The 22800-nt window shown below is 40.5% G+C and overlaps 1 protein-coding gene across 2 annotated transcripts in view; it reads left to right on the forward strand.

The window, feature by feature from the left end:
* Positions 1-22800, forward strand: part of ADCY2 (adenylate cyclase 2) — a 430316-nt gene that overhangs the window by 13182 nt on the left and 394334 nt on the right. For both annotated transcript variants that reach the window (XM_077116823.1, XM_077116824.1), the window contains exon 2: positions 9262-9459. In XM_077116823.1, coding sequence (XP_076972938.1) covers positions 9262-9459 — 198 coding nt within the window. The remainder of the gene's footprint in view (positions 1-9261; positions 9460-22800) is intronic.

Raw genomic sequence — 22800 nt, forward strand, 5'->3', positions numbered from 1 at the left:
AAATTTTGTAGTGATTTGTTGCATGGCCAAAGCCAACTGGTACATCTTCCTTCTGGACCTATGGAAGCTTGGCTTAACTATATAAAGCACTGTGGCAGATTGTATTTTCCAAAGTTGGGGGTCACACTACATTCCATCCCACATGCAGTAGACACTCCTCCCATGAAGTGAGGTTCTGTGTCCCCTTTGCTTGAACCTGAGCAGAACTTTATGACTGTATCAACCAGTAGAGGATGATGGAATTGGTGTTATTTCACTTCATAGGCTACTGAAGAGTCCAGCTCCTGTCTACTAATATGTGTGTGATCTTTCTGGTTCAACTATAGACAATTACAAGTCTTCACCTGGCAAGCACATGGGGAAAGCTGCCCTTCCCACGTAGACCTGGTGCACAGCCAGTGACTTTCGTCTCTGCAAGGAGCTGTAGTCAAGGGCTCAGCACCCCTGGCAGGCCCTGCTCTTGGACATATCTGCATTCCTACCCCCAAGCACCTACATTTAGAGGCATCTACATCTCAGGGACTCAAAACTAATGACTTTTTGGGGCCTCAAGGAGGAGAATTTGAAGACACTTTTCTCTACTCTGACTCAATACTCAGTGCTTTTCCACTTCTAATGTGCCTCCTTCTCCCTCCTTCAGCCCTTGAGTTCATAATACGCAAAAGCCTTTTGTTCAGGGCTCCCCCAGCAATGAAATGTACCCCCAGGTCTATGCTAATATGCCCCTTACCCAGTGCCATCATTCTCCAGATGGGAAATTGGAACAGTGGAAAATTGGAACTCGTGCTTTTTCTGGGCTACCCTCAAGCATATACCATCACAGTAAATGTTTAAATCTTGTTACTTTGATTTTGGCTTTGATTGCTTACTTTACATACTTGGCAGCTCAGCTCAGCTTTCTCAGCTCTTGACAACTGGGTTATAGAGAAGATACACACCTCCGCCTTGTTCTTTGGGGATGACCGTTCTGGGAATGATGGATGGAATGCCAGATTGCATATTCAACTTCACAGCCTGATGGATTCATCACACGTTGCTTTGTTAATGATGGGTAGCATGAGTTGCCTGGTGATTTGGTGGCCCATGACCACCCTCTAAAGTCTGATACTTTTTCTCAAAAAGAAAATCTGCAGAGTCACTAAGAAGTCCTTGTATAGCACTGGTTTGGGTGGAAAAGTCAGAGCTTGCAGGGAGATCTATGATGTCAAGCAGGTCTAGCCACCCAAATGGCCACCAAGAAGGGGAAGTTCTTGGAAAGATCTTCTGTTTCTTCTGAGTAGTATCTACCGCTGTGATCCTGCACCACATATCTGGTGGGCCACTGTTCTTCAAGATTGCAGCCAGCAGTTGGCAAGAAAAGCGGAGTACGGAGCAGGTGACAATGAGGACAAACTAAAGCCTGCCATAGGCCTCTGCAACAGCCCATGAGTGCATTTGACTGTGACGACTGTTGGTGTAGATTTGCTTCCCTTTTCCTCTCAACCTTTCTGTTCAGCTGTAACCAAGGACCAGAGACGGAAGGTGATTCTGGGAGTGCAGTTGCCAGCAAAACCAAATTAGCAATGAATCAATTCAGCTCAGCTTTCAAAATGATAAATTTCCCCCAAAGCACCACTTTTACTGCATATCACAAGGGTTCATGTGTATTGTTTTCATTATTCTTTGAAAAAAACATGTTGTGATCTCTTTTACAATACAAAAACCATTTAACATTATGCTTTTTATCTTCCAAACATATGGTAATTTAATATTTTTAAGACAAGCCTATAATTAAAAATTTTAGATCAAAGAACATGGACCTCTTTTCATATTCATTCTCATTTTTTTTCGAGTTGGCTGGTATATGTCTTTAATACATACTCTAAGTGAATTTGAAAATATATTCTACCTAATGGTTGGAGATGAACTTCGGTGTTTGTCCATTGGCCTACCTTGCTAATTAGGATATTCAAAATGTTTTTAACTTGAAAAAGTTAAAACTAACTTTTGTTTTAGTTTTATTTTGTCAGATTGTCCTGTCAATAACTGGATGGAGGTGTCAAATAGTCTGCTTTCTTGGTAGATTCGTTTTCTTCTCCCTGTGATTATATATTCTTTTGCTTTACACAATTTGAGAATGTTTTATTAGGTTCATACATGTTTTAAAATTTCATGATTACCTAGTGAATTTATCATTTTATCATTTTATCTTTATCTTTAAACTTTTATTTTTAACTGAAAATATGTTTACAAACTTCTTCTATCTCTTTACTTTCAAACTTTGGGTCTTTTTGCTTAATTCTTTCTCTTATAAATAGCATAGAGCTGGGTTTTGTTTTATAAACCTGTCTGGGAATAAGTTTAAATGACTTATTTTATTGTTTTTATTGATGTATTTTCAGTTCTTTCTACCATTTTATTTTTTTAACTTCCTATTGTCTTGAATTTTTATCTTTCTTTTCTTTTTTGACTTGCTTCCTTTTTCCTCTTCTGTCTACCACATTTTTTTCCTCTGATAATTTGGTATTTATATATTTCATTTCTGTTTTTTGGTGGTAGAAATTTTACCATAATTAAGATTTGAATTTGGCCAGACTTGACACCTGTATCATGAAATCACTTTGGAAGCCTTTATTTCTGGTTTTTCTTCTCCTGACTTAACTAATTTTATTAGTAAATATTTCAGTAATGTTTGAGAATGTCACTTGATGTTAAATTCCCACTTCATTCTTAAAAATTATTTTCTATACATTTATATGTTTGTCATTGTTTAAAAAAAGCAAATGGTTTCTTGGCTACACAATATTGACTTTTATTTTTGATCAATAAGTTGAAAATGTCTGTCTTCCATTGTTGAAAATTCAAATTCTGCCCCTGTACTATTGTTCTTGGTAGATGATCCTTCCTTTCTTTTTTAGCCACCTTCAGTTTCTTCACCTTATCTCTCATATTCTACATTTTCGTCATGGTGTGTGTGTATATATATGTGAATTTCTTTTTATCTCATTGAATCTCTGCACTAGTACAGGAAAATTCCTAGCCCATCTGTCTTTGCATAGTTTACCTCCTCAAGTTTCTTTATATTCTAGTTTGGGAACTCCAATTGAATGTATGTTATACCTTCTTATTTTATCCTCTAAGTTTTATCTTTAATATTCTTTTATCGCCTTATATTTCTTTGTTGTGTTATACATAAACTCTTTGGTATATCTTTCTGCTCACTAATTTTCTTTTTAACAGTTTATAATTTTCTTGGTTGCTTTATTTACATGATTACATCTGTGATTTTCACAAGTTCCATTTTCTGTATATTAATACTTAATAGTTATTTATTGTATGATCATCCTTGAAATGATGTCCTTCATTCCTTTAAACATGTAATATGCTCTATTCTCTGTTCTCTGGCTGTCAATTCAACATCTCCAGTCCTTGGGGATTAATCCATTTGTAATGTGCTTCTCTGGACCACATTCTTACTAGTTCTGCTCACTTTTTGGTGATTTTTGTGGTAAGGTATTGTTTGATTGTGATCTGCAGGGGTTCAGTTACAAATGGGGGAACTTTTCCTTAAGGATAGTTCTCTCCACTTAGTAGTTATTGGGATATGGCCATCCACATCCCGTTTGGCTCCCTTTCCTCCTTCGTGCTGTTTTGTGGATCTTTGTATTGCTGAAGCACTTCAGTCTCAGGGCACCTCCAGCCACCCATGCTGCCCACAGGGGAAGGCTGGTTCTTGCTTTACCCAGCTGCTTGTCCCTGGATCCATGCCATTGCAGTCTGGGCTTCCTGCCTCCCACTCGTCAGCTGTTTAGCTGTTTAGGGCCCAGCACTCATTTCTGTCTGTCTTCAGGGGGAGGGGCAGTTGGAGACCTCTTCCACCTCCAGTGAGACCAGCAGTGTTTCAGGCATATTTTGGGTTTTGGGTCTGGTTGGGGAAGGTGGTTAAGAATAGGTAGCAGATGTGAAACCTAAGCTGTTTCTCCTACAAAGCACATTCATTTCATGCTTTTAGCCATATTCTTAAAATGTGATGAGAATACTGGCCTATGCAATAGGTATTGAGAGCAAGTAAATCTGATCAAGACCCTTGGCTGTATTTTCGGTGTACATGAAACAAATCAGTTTTATAATTATAAGCAGTGACTGATACATCTTTCCAAGTGGGTAGAAACTGTTTTATCTTCCACAACCTGCAGTATTTGTGCTAATTTCTTAGATATTTCTATGTTGTTAATTGCTCAGGTCTGATGAAGTTTTGAATGTAGGAATGCTTTGAGAATTTTTCGGGATTTTTTTTTTTGCCGGAATTTGTATTTACTCATGTCACAACTCATACCAAAATGGAGCATAAACATGCATGTGGATAAGAATAAAAACATGCATCTCCATACTTACATCCATGGCCAAATGTATATCATAGCTAAAGACTGATTTATTTCTTTCCCAATAAGAACTTAAAAATAATTTGTAGTAAAAGAGTAATTAATATTTAGAATGTCAAATAGGCATTATTCCAGTAATGAAAGTTCAGAATGAGGGGTAAGGAGAGGATGGTCATTATGCGGATAGTCTCTTTGTTTTTAATGCTGCACTTGAGATGTGTAAACAACCAACCCCCACGCAAAGTCTGTACTGTTTTATCCCAGCAGAAACCGGCTTAGGGCAGGCTCAGTCACTCAGTGAGTTACGTGGCAGTAAGTGATGGGAATGGTCTTCTACCTTAAGTCTCTCAGGTTGCAAAGTACTTCACCAAAATCTTTTTTTTTTTTTTTTAACATGGGCAGGCACCAGGGACCAAACTCGGGGCTCCGGCATGGCAGGCGAGAACTCTGCCTGCTGAGCCACCGTGGCCCGCTCAACCAAAATGTCTTTTAAATAGGAAAAAAATAAAAACATTATTTTACCTTAGACTGCCTGTCTAAATGAAAGATAGAACTATTTTAACCAAAAAGTGGAAAATCCATTTGGTACATGTGGAAAAGAATACAACTTCAGATAAACTGTTGCTGCATGGAGAAACTGCTAAGAAATGAAGGCAGTGTCACTTGGTAAATAAAAGTGATGGATATTTAATAGGCCTGACAACTAGAAGCCTCCATAATTGCTGGAAATTGCGTTGAAAATGAAAGGATAAAATGTTTGAAAAGGGTTATGGGAACCCATTATCATTATAGTAGAGAATACTAGGCACAAACTTTCCTTATTTAAAGGCATTTTAGTACATCTTACTTAGTTTGCACAAGATGATATTTTTTCACCAAAGGAAGGGGGTTAAGATACATAAAAAATATTGGATTTTGATTAACAGTGCTTTTGGTCTGTTTTAGTTTGCTTATTTAATCAGTTCCAGGTTGTTTTATACTCTTCATTTTGAAAACTAGCTCGGAAGAAATCAGTCCCAGGCTCTCCCTTCATTTCTCTTCCTGTCCATTGCGGTCTGTCTGGGGAAAGAGGTGGAGCTGAGAAGTTGCAGGTCTGAGAACATTCCTTTATTTCATTTAGTTAGCCTTAAGAGAAATGCATGATACAAACAGCGAGGGTAGGAAGGAATGCAGTTTATAATCTTATACATTCTTTAATGAATATCCTACTGTCTTTTCCTTGACACTCTTATAAAAGATTCTGTGTTGTGGAGAAGTCTATATTAAAATTTGCTGGGAGTTCCAAAAGCAAGTGCAGGATGAACCGATGGCTGTTTTCTTTCTAGAAGAGGTTGTCTTTCAGGGGTCTCAGTGCTTAGGGCCAAACTCATGAGCAGCAGCTGACCTTTGAAGTCTATTGGCCTTCGGGGAATCTGGCTCACCCAGTGCGGCTGGTGTGTGCTTGTGGGAGCAAAGGCACCTCCTCTGGGCTGCAGAACCCACCTGATGCTGGCCACTCATCCGATAAACAAGGGTGCGGCGCCAGCCAGCCAAGATCTTCCTGCCTCCGCAGACCCCTCCCTCCAGAGGACAATACTTAAGTTTATAGGTTACACCTGGATTAATATAAAGATGCATGCCATCTTTAACCCTAAACAATTGTTTTCTTCCTTGGATTTTTAAAATAAAACTCCAAGAAGTGTTTTATTTTATGGCTCCAAGGAGTGTTTTTGGGCCCCAGATTCCTAAAGGGGAGGTCACTGCTCAGCGAAATCAGTATCCCAACATTAATGTAAAACAGAGGAGCTAGAGATGCCAATATTTCCACCAAAACAAAGACAATTCTGTTTATCTACTATTCCCAGCAAAATCAGACATGGTAGCTTTGTCATGTTTACAGATAGATCTTCTAAAAACTCCTACAGGTAGTGCATTTTTCCCTTCCACTTTCTGGAAAGGCAACGTCACACTTTTTTGTTTCCTTAGTTACTAATTTTCACCTTCCAGTCATGCATATTTTTGCACCTATTTTCGGTCTTTCCGGAGAAATAAGAACAAGTCAAGTCCATGAGAGTTTCTCCCCTACTGGGTTAGTGAAATCCATGAAGAGCTATGCAAGGAAAAGAGCATTCCTGGTTATTTTCTGGTTATTTTTCTGTCTGCTGCTCAGTTAAGTGCATTTTTTAGATGTTTAAAATAAACCCATTAGTTTTCCATCTGTGTAGCGATCACAAACTCCAGTTTGGTGTCCCTGGAAGCCATGTTCTCCGGCCCCCTGCCTGGTGCATGAGGGCTGGGAAATGCTTGCAACCTCGTGCACACATATGACACCCTTTTGCAGGGATCCTAAAATGTCCCTGAGGGTAAGAGAAATAACCTACACATTTAATTGTGGATAAAATAGAAATTTAAGGTGAGCATGAGAATGTTAACATTTGTTTTTCTTATAATCTGCCTGTTCTGAAGCACAGAATCTTTTGGCCGCTCAAGGCCTGGCCCCACTGGGTTTGGATCTCCATCAGCTGCATAATGGGGTGGGGTGGGGTGGGGGCAGAGTCCTGTAGGGTGCCAGCCTCCCTGGCCTGCCTGGGGTCCACCCTCATGGCTGAACCACCCAGAACCAGACTCCCTTCTCCTGCCTCATCTGAGGATTTGTCACCTATAGAGTGGTGCTCACCCTAGCACTTCCCTCCTGGAATTTTTTTTTTTTGCATGGGCAGGCACCAGGAATTGAACCCAGTGAGAACTCTGCCTGCTGAGCCACGATGGCCCTCCCTCCCTCATGGAGTTTTAAGCACTGAATAGGTTAATATATGTAGCTGTGCTTAGCACAAAGTGTTGTGTCCTGTTAGCACTTCCATTCGTCGTGGTTGCTGCTGTCCCTTTCCCAGGTGTCACTTGACACATATAGAAATTGTGACAGAGAAAGGGAAAAGTGGTAAGAAGGGAGGGTCTGGCTGCCTCTCCTTACCCCTAGATGACAGCCTGGCTTGGGCATGACTGTTCTCTTTGCCTTGCAGCCCCAGCTCCCAGCATTAACAGTTTGCTGGCTAGTATTCTCTCCAGCCTGATGCTGGGGCTGTGAATGGCTGAGAACCCTGTGGCCATCAGAAAGACTGGGTTGGAAAGATAGCAGCTCCCTAAGCCCGAGATTTCATGGGTTACCATTTTATGGTAATAAGGTTGTTCTAAATTAACAACCATTAATGGCTAAATGAAATGGCTAAATTTGCCATTTCAACCATTATTAAGTATACAATTTGATGGCACTAATTACATTTATAATGTCATGCTACCATCCCCACCATGTAATACCAAAACTTTTTATCACGCCAAACAAAAGTTCTGTACCTAATAAGCATTAACTTTCCTTTCTTCTCTCCCTCAAATCCCTAGTAACCTCTGATCTACTTTCTGTCTCTATTCATTTGCTTATTCTAGGTGATTCATATCCATGGAATCACACAGTATCTGTCCTTTAGTATCTAACTTATTTTATGCAACATAATGTCTTCAAGATTCATCCGTGTTTCCACAAGTGTCAGAACTTCGTTCATGACTGGGTAATATTACCTCGTAGGGTAGAGCACACATTTTGTTTATCCGTTCGTCTGTCAATGGACTCTTCTTGTTCCCACTTTCTGGCTGTGGTGGGTAATGCTGCTCTGAACAGTGGTTTCCAAGAATCTGTTTGATTCCCTCTTTTCAGTTGTTTCAGGTGTATACCTAGGCATGGAATTGCCAGGTTAGATGGTAATTCTGAGTTTAACTTTTTGAAGAACTGCCAAAGTGTTTCCCACATTGGCTGTACCATTTCACATTCCCACTGACACTGCATGAGGGTTACAGCTTCTCCACATCCTTACCACCACTTGGGATTTTCCATGTTTTTTTTTTACCTTTAAGGTTCTAAAGCTTTAATGGAATACTTTGGGTTCAAGCCATGTAGGTTTTTGACAGAAAATCCTTTGGATGTTCAGTAACTATGTCTGGGTGAGGATTAAAAGCTTAAAACACTTTACCATCCCGTAGTCACTATGTTGATAGCAAGATTCTAGCATAATGTGTTGCTGAAGCTAAAAACTTAATCTATGCCTGAATAGTTAAAGGAAATAGTATATATCCATTACATTGTGCTGAAGTTGTGTAGAATTGAAATAATGAGCTTTTTTTTATGGCTAGAGAGAGAGAGAGAATGATGATTAGTGTCCAAAAATGGATTTTTAGAAAAAGCATTAGTAAGAGGCTAATAATAAATGCCATTTTCTTTCTTGCTTCGAGACCACAGGAGAGATGGCAAAACGTAAAGGAAAAGTCAAACACTCTTTTAAGTATTTCTCATTCTCTCAACTTCTATATTAAGCACTTTCTGACCCTTTTTTATTCAACCTCTGATCCCTTTAAAACATTAATCACCATGCATTCCATAAAAGTTTATTACTTTAGAAAATGAGAAAGTTAATTAAAAAAAAATAAGCCATTTCAGATCCATTTGTAAGTCTTAAAATATCACTCCCATAGTTTTCTGAGGCCAAGATCTTTATGATCTTCTGACTCAGGCAGTGCACTTGATTGGCTTATTTTCTCCTGATAACAGTGGGTTCTGGCATTCGCTTTTCTTGCATTCACTGTTGAATGAAGTCCATTTCTCCATTTATCAGGGGAAATTTAAGTCTGATGGTATATAACTGTTTTGCATAAGATAAATGTCCAATATTGAGTTATTTATATAGAAACAGATGGTTGTTTAATATGAAACTTAAGTTTTCAAAAGTTCAAACTATTCTATTTTTGAAATAATTCTTTAAAATCCAATATCATTTGACATTGAATAAAGTGGATAGAATTTTAATAAGGCAAATCACTGGCATCAGAGGGTCTTTAGATTGTAACTTTTCAATATATTTTTTTCTGTCCTTAGGACGTTGATGACCATGTGGCATTTTTAATAACAGTTCCAACTGCCCTGGCGATTTTCTTTGCGATATTCATCCTCGTCTGCATTGAGTCTGTGTTTAAGAAACTGCTTCGCCTGTTCTCTTTGGTGATATGGATCTGTCTCGTGGCCATGGGATACTTGTTCATGTGTTTTGGAGGCACCATCTCTCCCTGGGACCAGGTAAGGTGTTAAAATATCCATTATATGCCTTGATTGGTACACATTTAATTATATAAACTTGCCTCTAAACTGCAAGCAGCAGACCTTTAACTGAGAATAATGTCTTTTGAAATTGTCGTCTTTGCTGTGTCCCGTGGGTGAAGCCACCCAGTGCTCCCTTGAGAGCTGGCGGTAGACTCAGTTTTAAGAGTTGGCCTGGATCTTACCTTGCTGCTGGTTTTAGGTAACTGAGTTTTGGTTTACACCTCACAGCACCATTTTGGTAGCTTCATTCATTTCCTATTCTTTGAATGTCATGTCTCAGATTTCACAGAATCCTTCTGTAACCAGAGCCTTATTCTGTCCCTCTCCAACATGGGTCCTTGCAGTGGAATTCTTTCTGAATTATTGAAGTCGTGCATACAGATGGACAGACTGACTTCTGTGATCGCTGGCTACATATAACTGTGTTTGCCTCATACCAATCATATGGTTGCTTCATATAACTCTTGGGAAACCACATTCTTTCATTGTGGAGCTGATGAGGACCCCAGCTTAAAAATTACTACCTCTGGGGTGATGTCGTGTCACTAACAGAGTATAGTTTGAGTGGGATTTACCCCTACTGCTCCCCCACATAGGTGATTCTTCGGAATGCATCCCCCTGGACAGCTTCCTAGAATTGTGCATTGTTTTGGGATAGATCTGGGCTGAAGAACACAAGGAGCCATGAGGTCCACAGTCATCCGGGGAAAGAGTGAATTGAGTGGCTGAGAGAGCTATAGCAAAGTTATTGAAGCCATCAGGAACCAGAGGGCAGAAGAGGGGCCATAAATGAACAGAGGAGTAGCTATCAAGGGGAGAAAAGAATTATTTTAAAGATTAAAGGAGGAGATTCAAGGTGTGAATGGACAATGGATTCAAATTCCAAGGCAAGGAACTGAATATTGTGCAGCAGTCAGAGTATGAAAGAGCCTCGAGTGAACCCAAAGACGAGGTTCTGGTGTGGGTTTTGTTAGGAAGCAGTTACATGACCTTGACCTGTAAGCAATGATATGACCCTGACCTGTAAGCAGTGGTATGACCTTGACCAGTAAGCAGTCATATGATCTTGGGCCTCAGTTTCTTCCATAAAAGGGGAGGGCTGGACTTTCCCTGAGTTAGTCACTCTGGTTCTGGAATGATAATGTCCTAGTGGACAGACGAATCATGGCACCACCTTTCTGTCCCTTTGGCTCCCTGTAGAGACCTCCAGATGCCAGGAAAGCCCACCTGCCTCAGGCCCCATCCTTCTCCAACTCTGTCCTTCACTGTCTCCCTGCCACACCTCTCATGACTCTTCACGCATGCGGTGCTCCAGACGGACTAGCTGCTTACCACGGACTGCAGTTCTTGTCTCTCTTGTCTGGGTGCTGGTGCACACACCAGGAGCCCGGTTTGTGGTGTGTTCCTGTGGCTCTGCGGGGCATGTCTTGGTTGTCTCTCTTTCTTTACACCAATACCACGTCACTTTAGCTCTATAAGGAACCTTGCTACCTGGAAGGGCAAGTATCCCCTACTTGCTGTTCTCTTTTTCTTTTGTCCAGAATTCTGTTACTAGACTTTACCATATGAGATATAGAACCAGTTTATCATGTTCTGTGAAAATCCCCGTTGGGATCTGGATTAAAATTATATGGAATGATCTAAAGTTTCTAAAGTTTTGCTTTGAAAAAAGTTCAAAGTCAAGAAGTAATGAAAGGTTACTGTACTGACTTGAACCGTGTCCTCCACCCCACCCTAAATCTCTGTCTGCTCAGAACTTCAGAGTGTGACCTCATTAGGAAATAGGTCTTTGCAGGTGTAATTAGTGAAGTTAGATTACAGTGGGCCTAAAATGCAATGTGACCGGAGTGGGCCATACATGCATATGATCAGAGTCCTGATAAGAAGAGGGAAATGTGGACACAGGCACACAGACACAGTGGGAAGGCGGTCCTGTGAAGACGGAGGCAGCAGTTGTAGTTATGTTACACAATCCATGGAGCTCCTGGGGCCACCAGAAGCTGGAAGAGCTAAGGAATGAGCCTCCCCTACAGGCTTTGGGAGAAGCATGGCACTGCCAACACCTCAATTTTGGACTTCCGGCCTCCAGAAGGTGAGAGAATACTTTCCTGTTGTTTGAAGCCCCCCAGGTTGTCATAATTTGTTATGGCAGCCCTAGGAAGCTAATACAGACACTATTCAAAAATCGAAAGATTTGGTATAGTTTTGTATTGAGTCTTCCCATAAATAATATAGCATTATTTTATAGACTTCTATAGAAGTCTCTCCAGGAATTCTCAACTTTTAAGTCTTGCAAAGCCTTTTTTTCTTCTTTGCAAAATCAGTAAGATTTTCTTGAGACATATTCTTAGGTAACTTATATTTTTTTGTTGATTTATCAATGTGATATTTTCTTATTATTTTTTATTAGTAATTAAATTAACATAAGTAATTTAATAGGTTAATGTTGATGCATAAGAATACTATGTTTTATGTTAATCTATACCCAGCAATCTTGTTGAGCTGTTATTAGTTCTGTTAGCTTATTTGAGTCTTAGAATTTTTTGTGTGTAGATAGTATTATTATATGCGGATAATCAAACGTTTCTTTCTCCCTTTCCAATCCTTATTTCACTTTATTCTTATAAATCATCCATCAGCCAGGATTTCAAATGTAGAGTTGAGTGACAGAATGGCCGTGGGTATCCATGCCTATTTCTGACTTAACATCTCAGAAAATTCACCCACATATTATGTTTGTTTTAGTTGTCTTTTTTTTTTTTTTAATTAAAATCTGTTCATCAGGATAAGGCCTTCCCCTCTGCCTGGAATGCTCCTCTTCCACGTTTTTTGGCTCCTGCATGACTCTCCCTGACCTCCTCTTCCTGGTCTCCAGGTACCACCTGCATCAGCAACACCTGTGTCCCCGTGTCAGCTTTCCATAGCACGTGTGGTAAATCTGAACACCTCGAATCCGATTAGGCACCTTCTCTTTGCTCACTGTCCCCCCTTGTAGGACCCCTGGCCTTCCAGACAGGGATGTGACTATTTTTCCATTGATGTATCCTGAACAAGAGTAACCAGCCAATAGCAGGAACCCAACTCCTACACTGCAGTGTTTTCCTTAATGGGCAACTATATTTTGAGTCTTCTGGGTTTCTTGTTGCTCTGTTTTTACCTGTCTTTTGGCTTTATAACATGCCTTTTTGTTTTATTGCTGCTATCATCCCCCCTATAAAAATCTCTTTACAGATTTTAAATGTAATCTGTAGCCTTTTAACGTCCATCTCCTTGACTGAATTCTTCCAGCTGCTGATGTCAGTGCCTGTATTTTTTGAAACTTTTTATCTCTGTGCACATCGATGGTTTTCTTTCCAAGCTATCTCCTTTTGCATTTCTTTGTCCCTTTGCTTGTAACCCACCCATTTTATGATTGTCTTCCTCATGTTGCCAGATGCCCAGGTCAGCATGCCCGGGGCAGCTCAGCCTTCGTCCTGGGTTGATATTATAGTTTGATGCCTGGACATGTTTCTGTTGTACAGATGTGTCTGCTCTCTCATCTCACCAAGTGAGATGCTTTGGAAAGGCCATACCTGGCTGGGCAGTTGCAGCTATTTCTACCCACTATTCATAACTTGGGTAGCTCTCTTAGGACATCGCCTCAGGCTGTGGGTCTGTTCACATCCCTTCCAGGGGAGGGCACGTGAGCTCCCATCCCTCACAGGAGGCTGAAATCTGCTCAGTGGTCCTGACTACCATGGAACCATTCAAGAGCAGTAGGGGATTTAAAATGAAATGATTCCACCTTTGTAAGCAAGAGTCGTGTCATCTGGGGTCTTTCCAAGGCCATTCTGGACGATGAACCACCAAGAAGTAGGACAGTATGTTCACTGTGCTTAAGAAAGGAGGCCTCCTTTCAGTGCCTTTGAGAACAGAATGGTTCCCACTTGACCATGATTAAAAGAACAATATTGTTGGAAGACGAGTGTGGATCATGGCTGTCATTATCTTCTGTGCAGTGTGCGGGATATCAAACAGGCAGCACCTGTGTCATCAGGGTTCTGTGCCTGGCCCTCTCCTGAGACTCTCCACACATGGAATTCCCACACAGCCTCACGAGACAAGCACCATCTTACCGAGACTTCACAAGTGTAGAAACCAAGACACAGCCATGCAGTAGCTCACTCAGGGCCCAGCTGCCTGTCAGTGGCATGGGACATTTGAACTCAGAGACCCAACCCAAGAGACGCCAGCAACAATTCATTAGAGCAGAAGGCATGTCTGCCGGAGGAACAGCACTTATTTCAGAGGTGTGGCCGTTTCTCCCCCGCTTGGATATTGTTACACTGAAACACAGAATATTCCGTAGGTGAATGCCCGCCCATTGCAGGACAAGTACTTTTATCATGTGGTGTAGTACTCTGAGTTTTACTCTCCCTTCTTAGACTTTGATAACTGCTCTGGATGTGGACCTTCATTTAAACTCCAAATACACCTTGAAATTAAATGTATGGTATGGGTGTTCTGACACCTTCTTAAACCAGTGCCCATTCGGGATTAGGGACGTTGCTGTGTGTGAATGTCATGTTGAAATAAATCTTCAGTCATAACTATAAAGAGAAAACAGCTTACAGAACTGTACTTACATAAAAATAAGCAGAAGTTAAAAAATAAAAATAAAAAATAAGCAGAGCACTATAAACAAATGTGCATTAGAGTTAGAGAATGCTGGTTTACTTCTGCTAATCTGAATAAAGGAAATGCCTCAATTTTTTCCTACCTTAACGACATATGAATGAGCCCTTCTTGCCTGATAAATTTTTTTCAACTTTTGGTTCACTTTGCAGTTCAACCCTTGAAATTATGTTTAATGAATTTCTAAAAGGGAAGAATCCATTTCAATTCAGCGGATAAGTGCTGGTTTAGGAACCTCCTTCTGGCATGATTTTTTGAGATGGAAATATCCTTCCAAAGTTAGAAGGGGAGGTGTGGCTGTGTCCAAGACATTGCTTAGAATTGCTGGTGCTTATAAATATTATAATATACTCAGAGAGCCCGTCAAGGTTGGTTGAGCTGAGTTGTATTTGATCTGACTTCAGTTTTCTGCATTTCCCTCATAGTAAGAGCTTACTGATTAGAGTTAAATAAAAACTCCCATCCCTGACAACCTCTTTTTCAGCATCAGCAAGGAGACCTTGCTAAAGTTATTGTACAGATTTGTTAAATCATCTCCAACTCACAAGGCTAACATTTTGCTCCAGAAAGAAGAGGCTCTCTTTGTCCTACTATCTAAAAGGATGCCACACATTTGGCATATGCATATGTGTGTCTTCTTATGAAAATAACATCAGTGTACAAACATCTCTTTTTATTGAAAATGAGTGAAAATGGAAGAAAATAAAGACCTCTCACAGGCTTTAAACTGATACAGAATTGGTTTGCTTTTCCTTTAGTGCAATGACTCAAAATCCTATTAGAGGATATTTTTACCATCAGAAAAGCCTAGTAGCGGATGAATGGAAGGAATAAAAGCAGGTTTAAAGAGGCTACCCCTGGGTAACTAAGAAACCCACCTCTTTTATGTAATTTACACCAGGGTGATTTGTATGGGGGGCACTTTGGACTTAATATGAAGCACACTCTTAGGAAATTTTTATTAAAAAATTAGTTTTAAAATTTATTATTTTAATTAACAATAAAGATGAGAGTGTTTTGCTTTTTGTTTTTGTCTTTAATGGCAGAGCATATACTGATGGGAAATGTCAAATTGAGGAAATGTGGCCTCAGTGCAGCCTGGCTTGCAGTAGAGTTATTTTGTGACCCCACACATTTCTGGATGCTTAGAGGGAAGGAATCACTTCTGTCTTCTCCCCCGTCTTAGTTCCCAACCAGAATGTTTAGAAAATCATCTTGTCTACAGTGAGCTTGGAATTGGCCATGACTCACAGCCCTGACTCTGATGAAATAGACACTTGTTTCCAGATCAATCTCTCTGCTTCCTCTTTGTTCTCTCCTTTTTTAGAATCCTCCCTGCCTGACCCAGCAGCCACTGTACCTCTGAAAAGACCATAGTGACCTTGGCAGTATTTTAATGGACAGTTCTACTCCCCGCACACAGCATGGTGCCGCATCCATAACCACTACACCATAAATGCTTGTGGAAATAATTTTAGGAGTGTACAAGCAATTTCTCTCCCCACTTACCTCCTCTCCTAGAATAACTGCAGGAAATACTTATGCATTCCTTCCACCGGGCCAGGGAGTGTGTCATTGCTTTACACACATTTACTTATTTGAGCTGCACAACCTTGTGAGTTAAGTACTTTTATGACTTGCATTTTGTGGATGAGAAAACTGAGGCCCAGAGAGGTTAAGCAGCTTTCCTAAATCACACAATCAGAGAGCGGATCAGCATTTGACACTGACGTTCTGGCACCACAGTCCCTGGCCGCGCCGTCACGCCTGGTCTCCAAATGCCCACGGCCATTGTGGAGTGTGGGGTGTTTCCCTCTTGTTGCAGACTGTTGTGTGATGAGGAAGGGGACCAGGTAGGAATTCTAGGTTGTTCCTCCGGAAATACTTTTGAGTTAGATTATTAACTTGAAAGACTTCACGGGGAGGAAGCTGATTCCTCAGAGATGCCAAGAAACGTAATCTCACTGCTTTGATTTGCCAGTCGACTTTCCCAGTGGAGTCATTCTCACTCCTTACATGAAGCAGCAAGACAAAGGTGAATTTTTGGTCCAAGGAACTAAGTGTCCACGTAGATATGAAGTCGTATTATTATTTAGGCACTGATTTTTGGTTTTATACCAAAATTAACTTCACTTTCTTATAAACAAATTTCTTTAACGTTAACCTCTTGATGCCTGTTTACTCGCCTGTTTTGTCCCAGCCTCCATGTGCTTGCATCCTGCCCGGTTCTTCCATGTAGGAAAACCCATCAGGCTCAAGGGTCCTTGGGGGAGCCTGTTCCATCCAGCTTCCCACCCCCTCCTCCCTGCACCCGTCTGCTCTGGGGCCCTTGCTGGAAACCTGCCCAGGGTGGCCTGTCCGCTTGGGGGTGGCAGCCCTGGGAGACGCTGTCCATGTGTGAGCACCTCTCAGGGCACTAGGAAGGGGCTTCCTGGGGAGGAGGCGTGAGGTCTGGAAAAGGAATCCAGATGGCAGTCTGGAATGTGTGATGTTCTCCTGCAAGGGTTGGAATTTGCCAGGAGAGGAAAATTGCTCTCTGGGTCTCCGGAACATCTGTTATTGACTCTGTTTAAATGAACACATTTTTGACGGTGGTTTTCTTGGGATTAGGGCTTCCTTTGTGAAGTGCTCCTTCTGTTTGCCAAATGACTTTATAAAATGTGTTTGTCATAGCATTCTGGCTATTTCTGCCTTGAATCTTGAATGCTGTCACTACATCCAAAGGAATATATTTAAGGGAATTGGTAAATAACACCATTTTTTCACCGTCGGTTTAGGGGTGTGTGTGTGGCCACGCATGAGGGTGTGTGCATTCGGGGGAGCTGTTGGAATGAAGGGGAAAGAACCCTAGACTTTAGCACACAGCAGCAACTTCTCAGGAAAAACTAAATTCAGATTTTAAGTTATTTCCTATTAAGAGTTGCTAGGCAACACCACACTTAGCTTCTCCAGTATTCAGGATTTCAAATTTCCTTTTCCCAGCAACTACTCATGTCATCTTCACCCAACTCATAAAGGACGGAACAAAGTACACACCCCAAATCAAATAAAGACAGTTGCACAGAGGAAATTCTAGAGTAAATTTCTAGATCCACGGTGAATAAATATTGGAGGGAACCAGTTGAATGCTATATTTTATATCTCCACAATGCTTTTCCTTCTAGTCTACAGTAGCAATGCTGTGTTAGCTGTGTGTCTCTTCTGAGCAATAATCTACTTATTTGTGGATTGGATTTAACTCTTAACAGATACAGTCGGTTTTAATGAATGTGTTGTGGTGGCCTTGACAGCTGTGCTATAAGCTCGGCCAGCTGGGCCTTGCGTCCTTGTGGCTGTACCCCTCTCTCCAGCCCCTGACTGCTGGACGTGCTGGGAGCCCAGAAGGGGAGGCAGCGAGAGTGTGATACGGTCCCAGTGAGGGTGGTGGGGAGGTGGCGGGAGTGAAGGTAAGTTGAAGGGCTCCTGTCCTGCCTAAAGATATTCTCCTGAATACTTTTAGTTTTTATTTTTATTTATTTATTTTTTTACATGGGCAGGCACCGGGAAACGAACCCGGGTCCTCTGGCATGGCAGGCAGGCGTTCTTGCCGCTGAGCCACCGTGGCCCGCCCTCCTCCTGAATACTTTTAAACAGTGTGGGTTCTATCCACTTCACCCAAAGACCTCTCGCTGGTACCCGTTGTGAGTGGTTCTACCCAGAATGGAACATTCTTCCGTTTTGTTCTCTCCTATCATTCTGAGCTTAGAGGTGACTTGGACTCCCTGTTGTTTCCCTGAATGTGGGCCTCTGAGTGGAATGGTGGTCATTTCCGGGTCTTAGCTTCACCATGGGCTACATGTGGAAGTCGCTGCATTGCTCTATGCTTGCTTGACTTGCCTGTGCCCCCTTAAGGAGTCTCTGGAGCTGCTAGCACTTGGCTGTCGCCCTTTGTCATGCACTCTGGTGCTCCGCTCCTCTTCAGCTCTCCAGATCTTCTGAACCTCACCCGGAGCTGAGTTTAGAGAGAAGCTGTACTGAGAGTGTGAGCTGAGGGACGCCCCTGTGTGCAGCCGCTGCTGTGCAGGGTTTGCAGCTCAGTGCTGGGAGGAAACTGAGGCCAAATGGAGGCCAAGTCTTATTTCTACTCCTTCATTTACTTGGGGCTATTAAAAGGCCCAGCAGATGTGGCACACAAGGGTGCCTATCTGAGCATAGAAGCCTCTCCGTAATATGTGGAACTCAGTGCAAGATGCACACATGGGGTCCTTTGGTTAAAAATTGTTGAGACTTTCAAAATGGTGACAGCAGAGCATGAAACCAGAGGCTGGGCCCTTTGAAGCCAGGGCCCTGTGTCCCTGAGGCTGGCCTGTCTGTGTGAGGAGGCAGAGATAGCAGGGCTAAAAGATGAGGTCGGTTTTTAAGTCTTTGAGTTTCCAGTTTCACCTCTGGGGACACTTTCCTGGAGATCTGAGGGTCACTTATTTTTCCTGTTCCCAGACTTTGCTTCAGGGAAGAGATTAATACCGGCCAGAGGCTGCCTTCAGCCACCCAAAGTATGGGGCGTGGACCACAGCTCATGGTGAACGAATGATGGAGGGAAATGAGGAGAAAATAAGACAGATTCCCAAAGGGTGGCTGTTCTCCTCTGGAAAAATCTTTATTAAGCTGAGGGTGGACCCTTTTGTTAAAAATCTCTCTGTGGAACACACAATTTATGATTGCTGTGATTTGCTTATTTTACTTCAAATTTTGTGTTCAAGAGAAACTCAGGTTACTGAGGTTCCTATCACCATATACCACTCTATGTGTCAGTGCAAAGTGAGTTCAATTTACTTTTTCAGTTGTGAGCTGGTTTTAGCTGTTTTATCACCTAGTAAATTCAAAGCTAAGACTGATAAGTATTCTTTTAAAACCAGAGATATGGCACTTCTATTCCAGAGTAAAAGAGTAGTTTGGACTTGCACTTCCAATTGGGGTGAAGCAGTTGAGGCCAGTTTTGCCCTCCCACCTTGAACAACTAAAAATTGGGTCAAAATACATGTTTTTCACACATTGGTCCAAGGGTACAACACGATAGTGATCTTTATGAAAGGGAAGCAAGCGAGGTGAGCCGTCCCAGGACCCAGCCCATGGCCTGAAGAGAGACCGAGGCTTAGCAACGTCATGGAGTTGAGGAAGCAGAATTCCAAATTTGCTGTTAGTCTAAAATTGGGGCAAAGGCAAGAATCAAGGATGCTCATTCACGTCACTTCTCTTCAGCGTTGCAGTGGACATCCCGGCCAGTGCAACAAGCAAGAAAAAAATGAAAAGCCAGCTGTAGATTACAAAACAACAAGTAAACTGTCCTAGGCTGCAAGCAGTCTGACCTCCTGTGTCTCCAGTGACCATGCTGGTGGCTGGAGCCACAAGTGGTGGTTGAGTCCAACACATGAGGCCATTGCAAATTGATAAGGATTCTATGTGTAAACCTGACACTGAATCTGAAGACAACATTGGAAAAACAAAAAGAATGGAAATGATTTCATTAAGAAAATTGTACTCAGCTGATGAAATTATATTTTTTGAAAATAGGCTAAATGAAACACGTTAGAAAAGTAAATTTTGACAGAGCAGAATGTGGAGGTCCCACACACCTGACTTCGAATTTTATTATAAAGCTACAGTAATCAAGATAGTACAGTATTGACATAAAGGTGGATATTTTGACCAGTGATGTGCATTACACGGTCCAGAACTAGACTCTCATATATATGGTCGGTTTGTTTTTGACAAAGCTTCAAGCCTTCAATGAGGAAAGTATTATCTTTTCAACAGTTGCTGCTAAGGAAATTGGTTAGCCATGTGCAAAAAAATAAACTTCCACCCTCAGCTCACACAATATATAAAAATTCACTCAAAATGAATCATAGACTGATATGTTAGCTCTAAAACAATTATACACTAGAAAAACACATAAAAGAGGTTTTAGTGACCTTGGGTTCAGAAACAATTGCTTAAATCAAAGCCAAAAACAAAACCACAACATTTCAAATAGACTGATGAAAAGCAGATAAATAGGATTTATCAAAATTAAATAATTTTGCTATTCAAAGACACTGTTACGAAAATGAAAATGTAAACCATAAACTGGGAGAAAATAGCTACAGGATATGTACCTGAGAAAGTGCTTGGATTTAGACTATATAATGGACTCTTACAACCCAATAATATAGAGATAAATCATGCAACAACAAAAACAAACAAACAAAAAAGAAAACAGCAATGCATTTGGACAAATATTTCTTCAAAGAACAAAGAAGAGAGATGAATGGCAAATACTCACATGAAAAGATGATTAATATCTTTAGCCATAAGGGAAATGTAAATTGAAATGAGATCCCTCTACCTACCCAGCAGAATTGCTAGAGTTAAAAAGCTGATTGTACAAAATGTTGGTGAGGATATTGAGGGATGGGTACAAAGGTACATAAAAGCCTTTAGTGGTGATGGATATATTCATTATTTTTTATTATGGTGATGAATTCACTGGTGCTTATGTCAAAACTGATCAAACTAAATTTTAAATATGTGCAGTTGCTCAATAAGGATATGAAATAGTATAAAGAGTGTTGTGGCATATAAAACACTTTTACATACTCCACTTCAAATTATTGATACAGTATCTTCAAAGGAAAAGTAGGATTAGCATTTTAAACATGGAAAAGCACGCACGTGCACACACACACACACACACACACACACACATACAGAAGCCTAAGATACAAAAGAGATTTTGTGACCTGCCGAACACCAGGCCTACAGCTGGACTGCACTGACTGTCCGTTCCTTGTTTCCATTAGCTGTGCTGACTCAGGAACTCTTGGTCCTACTTCTCCTTGCCTTTATAATTGCTAAAATAAATGCATGACAATGAAGACAAGTAAAGTTCTAAGAGGATGGCATTTTTCCCATTTTTATTAGAATCAAAGAAGAGATCATTCATTGAACAAAGACTATTACTTGTTAGATATTTTTAGAAATTGGCAAATCAACAGCTGATACATTTGCAGTTTGATCTCTGCTCAGCTCATCTTTGAAAAGTTTTTCTTTGATTGAATGTGCCTAGGTCACCAAGCTGTATATATTCATTTTTATTTTGGGGGGTGCGTTGTCCAGGAATCGAACTCAGGTCTTCCGCATGGAAAGCGGGCATTCTAACCACTGAACTACCTGTGCACCCTATTGTTTAATGCTCTTGATATATAAAAATTACTTTTATCAAAGTTTTCTGTTTCCTGATAGAAGGTATAGTGAAAGGACCAAATAAACTAAGAAGCATAAAGTCATAGAAAGCACTGCTCTAAAAATTGTGAGAGAACTTAGTTACTCTTGTTTTTGTAGACAGATAAACTGAACTTTTTATGGAATAGAAAAAGTGTGCAATTCATTATAATAAAGCCAATAAAATAAGAAAATCAAACAGTTTGATATTGGTTCAGATATAGATAAATAGATCAAGGGAACAGAATGGAGAGCTCAAAAGAGACAATCTCATATGACAGAAAAATTATAATGTGGGGATAGGATGGAGGATGGACTGTTCAACTACAAATGAAAAAAGGAATAAATGAAATAAATGAATAAAGGAAAAAAGTTGGCTACCTTATGAAAAAAAAAAGCAGATCCCTGCTTCATTCCATATGAAAATAAGAATTCCAGGTAAATTAAAATCTAAATGTGAAAAGCAAGCCATTACCATTTTCATAAAATAGTAGAGGGAAGTCTTTGATATAAAATGACTTCTTAAACCAAGAAAGGCAAAAAATAATAATTATAATAAAGAAAAGAAAAAGAAAGAAAAAATTATAAAGCAATAATAAAGCAAAGGCACACGTCTAATCAGTTCTATTTCTCTGCAGATACTCAAGAAAGTCTTTTACATGTGCACATGGATGCTTGGCAGGTGTCTTCATGTTTCTAATATCGATGATAGGAATGAAAAATAGGGAAACAGCCTAAATGACAATCAGTTGGATGGGATAAATCATTTGCAGTATTTCATTTGATTAAATGCTAAAGAAGAGTGAAGTGAGTAAAAGAGATAGATTCATGCATTTAACACTGGTAAATCTTGAAAGCATATTGTTGAGTGTAAAAGGAAGTTGCAAAATGATGGTCTTAATATATGTACCTACATTTAAAATACTTATTGATATAAATATCAAAAGTATGGAAGCATGGATTAGTAGAATAATATACTGATTTCAGTTTTGCAAATGTGAAGGGGAGACTTAACCTGTAACTTCATATATTTTTTTGCATGTGTGTGAATAAAATATTAAAGCTAGTAAAGCATCATGCTCTGTCTTCAGTGAGGTAGATTGATGGATGATTGGCATATTTTTATGGTACCTTAAAAATAAGTTTTAAGTAAATTTTTGTTGTTTTACAGATTTTAATAAAATAAAAAATAAAAAGAATGACAGATATGCTGAATATAACTTTTACTTTTCTGTACTGGATTGGCCATTCTGTGCTGGGTATCCACAGTCCCATTACCTGTGTCTCCACTGCCCAGCTATCCATGTGTCCACCAAGCAGCCTTGTCTACCACTGGTCCTGTGCCCCACAGCCTCTGTTGTTGTTATTCTAGTTCATTGTTGTGAGACTCCCCTTCCCCTAGCC

The sequence above is a fragment of the Tamandua tetradactyla genome, chromosome 9 (genome assembly GCF_023851605.1).
Source record: "Tamandua tetradactyla isolate mTamTet1 chromosome 9, mTamTet1.pri, whole genome shotgun sequence".
NCBI lineage: Eukaryota > Metazoa > Chordata > Mammalia > Pilosa > Myrmecophagidae > Tamandua > Tamandua tetradactyla.